This window comes from Solanum pennellii, chromosome 10, assembly GCF_001406875.1.
Source record: "Solanum pennellii chromosome 10, SPENNV200".
Classification (NCBI taxonomy): Eukaryota; Viridiplantae; Streptophyta; class Magnoliopsida; order Solanales; family Solanaceae; genus Solanum; species Solanum pennellii.
In genome coordinates, this window is record NC_028646.1 from 39,503,718 (window position 1) to 39,512,262 (window position 8,545).

Below are 8,545 nucleotides of genomic sequence, written 5' to 3' on the forward strand. Positions count from 1 at the left end.
AAGCTCGAAAGAGATTGTGAAAGAAACACTTATCTTGACTCTTCTCAACTCATGAATAACTCAACTCAATGTATAGTAATAAAACACAAGCAGTATATATAAAGATTATAAAACAACTAAAACAATTCTTAGTTTTTTTAAAGATAAAACAATGACAAACATAACTTTACTCATATAAAAAGTAATATAACTTCTGTGAGAGATTCTCTAACCGACAACCATCACTAAGAGCCTAAGTGATGGTACAACGTTTTACCTCACGTTGCCAAGGATCGTCCTATACTTTGACATCGGTATAGAATATGTACTACTAAGTGGATCCACCGGTCTATGCTAAAAAAGCACTAAGGAATCATCTAAAAAGCATGACCCTTAGTCTGCCCACGATGGCTAGATGGTTTATAGGGTGTTGAGTTAATATGAACTCGCGTCCCCATATCGATGTTCAATTCTACACCCAAAATGTACTTATCTCATATGTTTTTAAAACAACTTATTCTCTGGTTTGAGATAATAACTCAAACTTAGCTTAAAAGCTCTCTTGGAATCAATGTTCCCTTTTGTTGTTCAAAACTCTTTTGGAAATGTCAGTTTCCTCTCATATTAAATGTGAAACCATTTACTCTTCATAATACTTAGTTACCATATATAATTTTAAAGAGAATGAACTTTGCGCTTACTCTTTAGTAAACTTCAAAACTTAAGTCTTCAAACAAAATTGAAACGTTTGTAAAAGATTTATACAAACTTGAAATGAACATCTCTTGAATTCTCTTGACTCAATCTTAACTGCTCTTGACTTGAATCTTAACTGATCCTTGAATTGAATTAGATTCAAACATTATGATTTGTGTTTGGAAAGATCTCATGATGTTTGAAATGATTCTAGATAGCTTAACATGAGAAAAGATCGAAAATCAATATTTGAAGGTGGGTCCGCGACGCGGAGAGGCATTTAAATTTTGGTTTTGAAAAATAAATTTTGAGGTAGAACACCTCGTGTCAGCTCCACGATGCGAAGCAGAATATTCAATTCGGGGAACTAGGCGCATGGCGCAGCCACTCTTAAATTTCGTTCGACGAAATTTCTTATTCGTTTTCCAGCTCTAATTCACCCAAACTCAGTTCTTTTTCGTAAATCACTTTTAGATAAAGGTATCTAAGAATCCAACTCAAAACGACTCTACAATACGACATATCGATCTCAGAAACTTCTCAATTCAAGAACAACATTCAAATTCAAGAATTCAGGGCAAGAACACAAACTTTCAAACTCTTTAAGGATAAATTCGCTGAACGAAACATGTTTGGCGAATGGGTGAATGAACCCATCGCTATGAAAGACTCAAATACCTAGTAGGAATAATTCATTGGCAAATCTGCAACCAAAATCGGTTGTTCTTGGAAAATCTTGGTTTTCCTCTTCTCCTTTCTCTTGTGTTCTTTCTCCAAATCCCTAATGTAAACTGAACTCACTCAGTTTTGACCCCAATTATTTTATTAAAAATATATTTAATTAATTGGGTAAGGAAAAGACCAAACTACCCTTCAAAAATCTAGATTGGACATTTCCTTAATCCAATAACCCATCTTCTAAAGGGCATAACTTACTCATATGAACTTGGAATCGCACAAACTAAGAGGCATTGGAAAGATCATTCCAAGAGCTTTCCAATCATATATGGAACTACACCTAACTCATCCTGAGCTAAGAGTTATGATTGTTTGAAGTTGACCAAAAATTTACTTTAACTTGCTTAAAAATCCTCATATTTCCCTATACTTTCCAAAAGTAACTATATCCAAAAATTTTAAACTTCCTTCTGGTTCTTTTATAGTTGTGAGATGTTACAAACAGGAAATCTAATGTCTATCCCACATCGGAAAGGAGTGTCATACTTGTCAAGGTAAGATCATGAACTTCTAGTTTATGTGAATCCACAAGCTTAGTCTATCTAAGACAATTATCTTATGGGGGCACATAGGTATGAGATAATGAGATTGCTTCTAGAAACCCGACCTCTACTAATGGAAGAGCTTCCATCTCAATATCCTCTCGATGCTAAGCATAAATACATGAAATAGTTATTTTCTTATTTTGTCTTTATCATCCATGGAAGGGCACAATGTACTTCTAAATCCAAGCCAAGTCGTAAGTCATCCCTGGAAAAGTACCATTGATACTACCAATCAAAGTTAGTGTCAATTTATGCTATTATGTGTTCATGAGAGACCATTTCACAACACAACATCATTGATACTTTACTCTCAAAGCATTTTTAAAATATTTACGTCAATTTCACAATAGCATGCATAATTCCATAATTCTCTTATCATAGTTCAAAATCACTTTCTATCATGATAATCTAGAAAAAAGGGGTTAGACATGAGTTCATGGGAGTACATCATAAAATCATGTAATTATCTCAGTTAATGCTTGATAGCTCATAAAACAATAAAGTAAATCGATATTTAAAGAACCCACGGCATGAAAGAAAAATCCTAACTCAATTGGAGATTTTTAACTTTGTAAATCGAAAAATATGGGAAGTCCATGGAATAAAAGGGCTTTATTAATGAAGACTATCATACCTCAATGACAAAAGCTTGCCTTCACTGGTGGAATTATTTTAGGCTTATGTAACGACCTGTTTAGTCGTTTTGAGCAGCAGATTTTATTTCTGGAAAACTGGCTGAGACNCATGATCGTTTGAGGACGAACGATGGGTAAATTGATATCTATTGTAACGACCTGTTTAGTCGTTTTGAGCAGCAGATTTTATTTCTGGAAAACTGGCTGAGACGAAGGACCCCACGACGGACCGTCATGGGCACGACGGACCGTCGCAGGGTCTCGTTTCAAAACACTTAGAAATTCTGAAATTGGGTACTGAAATCGACTCTCTGAACTTCGTAACGACATGGCAGGACGGACCGTCGTGGGTACGACGGACCGTCACAGACCCTTCAAAGAAATTAAGTCTCTGAACTCTGTGACGGGGCAGCAGGACGGACCGTCGCAGGCACGACGGGCCGTCACAGGCTGCGTAATCCCAGGCTGGGTCGGATTTCCTTAAGTGATTTAAGGGACGTTTTTGGACTATTCCTGCTTTAATTATAAAGTTAGAGGGTTAATGTTAATAAGTCTAATTACTTGGGGGTTAAAAGAGGTAACCTTAAGTTAATTAGTGGGTTATTATTGCCATCTTTCATTCTTAATTATATGCTAATTAGGGTAAAAGAAAGAGGGTTTGAATAAAGAAAATAGAAAGAACAAGAAGAGAGAGAGAGGATCGATCGAGAAGGGGAAAGAAACAAAGCTTGGGAAATTTCTTGCTTGATCACTAGTCTTCGGTGGAGGTAGGTTATGGTTTTTACGATATTCGTAGTGAACTCTTAATAGCGAATGATATGTATTGATAGTATTGTAAACCAACTATGTGCTTAATTGTATGCTTGCATGAATGTGATTATATAGTTGTGATTATATAAGCATGATGAAGTTATTGAATCCCAAATCTTGCAAAACCCTAATCTCTTCGTTAATGATAATGCCTTGGTATGAGAGAAGGCTTGATAAACTAAAGTAATGAGAATGAATATGCCTTGGTATAAGAGGAGGCTTGATGAACGAACTTAATGAGATTAGTGGATCGGAGTGTCACGTTCCGACACATAGAATTAAGNATTAGAGATCGGGTGTCACGAACCGACACGTAGTATTAGGGGGACCGGGTGTCACGAACCGACACATAGATTTAGGGGATCGGGTGTCACGAACCGACACGTAGATTTAGGGGATCGGGTGTCACGAACCGACATGTAGATTTAGGGATCGGGTGTCACGAACTGACACGTAGATTTAGGGGATCGGAGTGTCACGTTCCGACACATAGTAGTAGGGGATCGGAGTGTCACGTACCGACACAAGAGGATTAACGAATATGAGGGAGCGGAGTGTCACGTACCGACACAAGAGAAATAAAGATAATGAATCTTGAAAAGATGTTAATATACTCAATCTAATGAACCTAATTCCCAAATGAGTATGGTATTGAGGCTTGAGTCCTCATGTGTGAACTTGACGGTAATTGTCAATGATATAGTACTTGTTGTTGCTACATGTTGAGTATCATAGTTGAGTTTATGATATTACTTGGTATATACTGTTTTCTATTTTGAGTTGGCCGATGATATCTACTCAGTACCCGTGTTTTGTACTGACCCCTACTTTTATGTTTTCTTCTTGTTATTTGTGGAGTGCAGCAAACGTGCCGTCGTCTTCAACTCAACCGCAATTCTAGCCAGTCTTCGTCACATCGGATCTTCAGGGTGAGCTAACGTTTCTAGCTTGGACTGGACTTTCTTCCTCATGTCTTGATGCCTTGAAGTTCCGGCATGGACTAGCTTTTACTTGTTTTAGCTTTTAGAATACTCTTAGTTTAGTCATTTGATCATAGATGTTCTTGTGGTGATGACTTCCAGATTTTGGGGAATAATAGATGTTGAATTTTAGAAGTTATTGAATTGGTTTTTAATTATGAGTTTAAGTCTTCCGCATTATTTACTGTTGATATTATATTGAAATGTTAGAGTTTAGATTGGTTGGTTCGCTCACATAGGAGGGTAAGTGTGGGTGCCAGTCGTGGCCCCGGTTTTGGGTCGTGACAAGCTTATCTTCAAAACCCTATGTTGACTCCTTCTTCTTCAAGTTTTCTAGAGAGTGAAATATTTTGGAGAGGAAAACTTGTTCTTCTTTTAGGAATTTGAGAGAATGATTTAAATTGGGAAAATCAAAATACTTATATAGGACTTCTAGGTAAGGGTAAAATGACATAATATTATGATAGAATATGGGAAAAGACCCAAAGGCCTTTAAAAAAACAACTATCGAGCTCACCGACGACCACGACCCACGTTCCGTCGATCAATTCATGAACCTTCCTAGGTGGGCGTCGATAAGTTCAGAGATCAATAAATTTTGCACCTCAAATGATGGGACCCACCCACGGACCATGGTTCCACCGGTGGGTCGTGGGTCCCGACCATGGCACATTCTATGTACTAACTTATACTATTGTCTACATTGTTTCACTAATGTAGGGTTCGACGCTCCTACTTCCCACACTCGTGGCTAGATTATCCCTAGAGTTTTTTAACAAATTGGTGAGTACTCATGTTTGAAGGACCGATGCTCTTTCATTCTTTCATGTCTTTTCATTTTGAATTTTATATGTGATGGAGTACTTTATGAAGTTCGAAACAAAGGAATAAAAACCCTTTCTCTATGACCTCCTCTCCTTACATATTACTTACGTCTCAATCACTCCTATGATGTAATAGATGGCTTTGAGACTTATGTTAGACTTTCACTTACTTTTCGTCAAACTATTTATTAAACAAAAATGTCTTTTGAACTTTTTAAGATTCTATTATCTTGTATATGTATGCTAAGTGACTTGTATAGTGTATCTCGTGGTCCTATTTGTCATGTTACGACTAGAGTGCACTTTGGGTCATGACAATAACTTAGGGGTCGATTGGTAGAGTGTATTAGAGAAAATAATGCATGCATTAGCTTGATATATTCGTAGTACCTTGTTTGGTGCACTTTTCTAACCTATGCATAACTAATGCTTGTATTAGTAATACACTCTATTGTGTATTAATGAGTGTATTACTTATACCATTTATTTGCAATGAGTTCTAATGCATGCATTTACAGTATAAAAGATACAGTTGACCTTAAAAACTTATTTTATATCCTTTTCACCAAATTTGTGGAGGGTATTTTTTTAAACAATTTTTTTTCTAAAAATACTATGCAATGCATTATATTTTAAACTTGCATTAGATTAAATAATTACAAAACTATTCTCAAAGCCTTTTTGAAACATTTCCTTTTCTTTTAAATTTTCTTTGTTGTCATGTGTTTTTATTTTCATTTATTTTTCTATGTCTTTTAATTTGTTGATGTTTTAATAGGCTTTATGACCTCTTAAATATACTTTTTGATCTAATTTCAACATGATTTAATAAGAAAAATTACTTTTGTGGCGATAAATTTGATTTTAAAAAATTATTTTCCAACTTTTCACAAAAATATTTTGACTCAAATAGTATAACTATTTAATATTATTTTTAAAAAGAAAAAAAAAAGAGGAGTTGATGATTTTTTAGCAAATAACTTTGTTGCAACTTGCCAGAAAGTGTAAAAATAAACAAGTATGAAGGATATTTTTGTGAACATATATTTTCAGATAGAAATTATGCAAAATTTGTTATTTTTAATAAATCAAATCAAACAATGTATAAGAAATAATGCTTACATAACTAATGTAAATATTAATAATGCAAGCACCTAATGCAAATATATTTTGTAATATTTTTATACACTCTACCAAACGATCGCTTAGTGTGTAGCTAATTTTCATTACAACAGTTACATACTTATATTAGGCTCGCAATTATAACTCAAGCTTTCAAATTCTTGCTATTTTCGATTATGACGCCTGACAATTACTGAAAGTTAAAAAGAGAGAAGAAAGGAAAGAAAATACGTTGCTTTAAGTTTAATTGCAGCGAGATTTGGTGGACTGGTGCACACGCTTTACAGGCGCGTAAGAAGCAACATCTTCACCGGTTAACAGATTTAAAATTCCGATATCTTCTCTCTCTCACTCAACATCCTCCATACTCGCCGATCTATTCTCCATCCTCTCTCAATTCATCGCCTGGATTTGCGCCTTCATCCATGGCGTGCATTTCAGTCCAGTGCTTAGTACTACTTCCCACTCTCGCTATACTATTATCACTCTTCACATCAGTGGAATCCTCAATTCACATCTATAACAGAGATCCGTTCAGAGAAGTCGGAAATGCTTACCTTGTCTCCGGCGGAAGTGAAGGCGTCGCCTCCTCCCGCTTCGTTCCTCCACCGCGTCGCCCATTTCGCTCTACCGCCCATGATGGCCTATCTTATATCAGGTGAACTTTTCAATTACTCTGGGCTCTAACTATATATGTGTCTGTGTATACTTATATTCAAGTAACCTTAGGAATCAAAGTGTAAATCCAGCTGAGGGACATCGTTTCCATCCGTCCAAGTTTTTGGTTTGTTCTGTCGGGGCGATCAAGCTGACTAAGATACTATTAAGTTTTTTTTTCAGAAGAAGAAGAATATTGCACTACTTTAAATCCAGGATCCACCTAAAACTTTAACAGTATCTGTATAAAAATGAAGATGAATATTACACAACTTTAACAATGTGTATAAAAATGAACACAACTTTAAATCCTGGATCCACCTAGATAGATGGTTCATTCATAATTGCAAAGTGTATATATGTTATGTACACTGTAACCATTGAGCTGGTTGAGATTGTTGTAAACATATATTGTATGTTAGGTACATCATTACCATATTGTATGTTAGGTACATCATTACCACCGACTTTAAATCCTAGATCCACCTTTGGTAGCTGGTTGATATGTAATTGCAGATTTATCTGTGTGGTTATGATAGATAACCCACAATTATTATGAAAGATGGTCAGATCTAAAATGATACTTGGTCTGCACTTTTTATTAAATTTCCAGAAGACCTATTGTGATGTTTGTGCAATTTAAGGGATAATACTGATAGATAGATTTTTGAGTTATCATGGATGTTTGAGTTGATTTACAAACACAAAAACTCCACCACTGAAGAAGCTAATCATACACAGTAAGATTAAATCTGTTTGTTGGCTTAGGCTGACTTTAAAGGTTGGATTTAACTGTCACTAAGTTGTTTCTAAGATTAGATAGCAGGACAAAGGTGGAAATTACTGCTGCTAAAAGATGCCATACTAGACATTTTGGTGCCAAGGTTTTCTCCCCTTAAATTGGAAGTGGGGAGGTTGAGTCAAGATAATGTTAATTCCAAAGAATTAGAGCAAATGAGATGCTCCCTCTGTCCCAAAAAAGATTGACATAAAGCAGAATATAAGAGTCAAAAAATGTATGAGCGTCAACCACATGACTTTTTCGTTGTGATTTCAAACATTAGATCCTAATTTTTTAATTAAAAAAGAATCTCTATCTTCAACTATATAAGAAGTAGGAGATGTCACATATCCCTATGGTTAAAATATCTAGAAATGTCTTAATATCACAGTAATATGGAAATCGTTTGACTGCCTAAATAGTAGTAATCCATTATAAATGGGACAGAAGGAATATCTTAGTTTAGAGTTGACTATGGGCTAGTTATTGAAGTTATTTGACTGGCTGGATTAGTGGTATATGAGACAGTGTAGGTATGATATGTTACCTTAATCAAAAAGATAGAGTAGGTCTGGTATAGTGCCTCGAGTTGGAAATCGATGCTTTCGATGGAAAATATGATGCAATATGCACAGTAAGACATTCCTCCAAAATATATGTGAGAGAAAGATGAACATATTGAATTGGACCACCTTTCCGTAATTAGCTTATGAGACCAAAATAAAACAAGCCACTGTTATTACTGTTACTTTTTTTGTTTTTTTTTTTTGGGGGGGGG

At 35.5% G+C, this 8,545-nt stretch overlaps 1 protein-coding gene across 1 annotated transcript in view; it reads left to right on the forward strand.

Annotated features, from left to right (window-relative positions):
- The first annotated feature begins 6,529 nt into the window (after nt 1-6,529).
- LOC107002650 (transmembrane protein 87A) overlaps nt 6,530-8,545 on the forward strand; it is a 7,797-nt gene continuing 5,781 nt past the window's right edge. Inside the window, exon 1 of the mRNA XM_015200762.1 lies at nt 6,530-6,987. Coding sequence (XP_015056248.1) covers nt 6,755-6,987 — 233 coding nt within the window. The 5' untranslated portion in view covers nt 6,530-6,754. The remainder of the gene's footprint in view (nt 6,988-8,545) is intronic.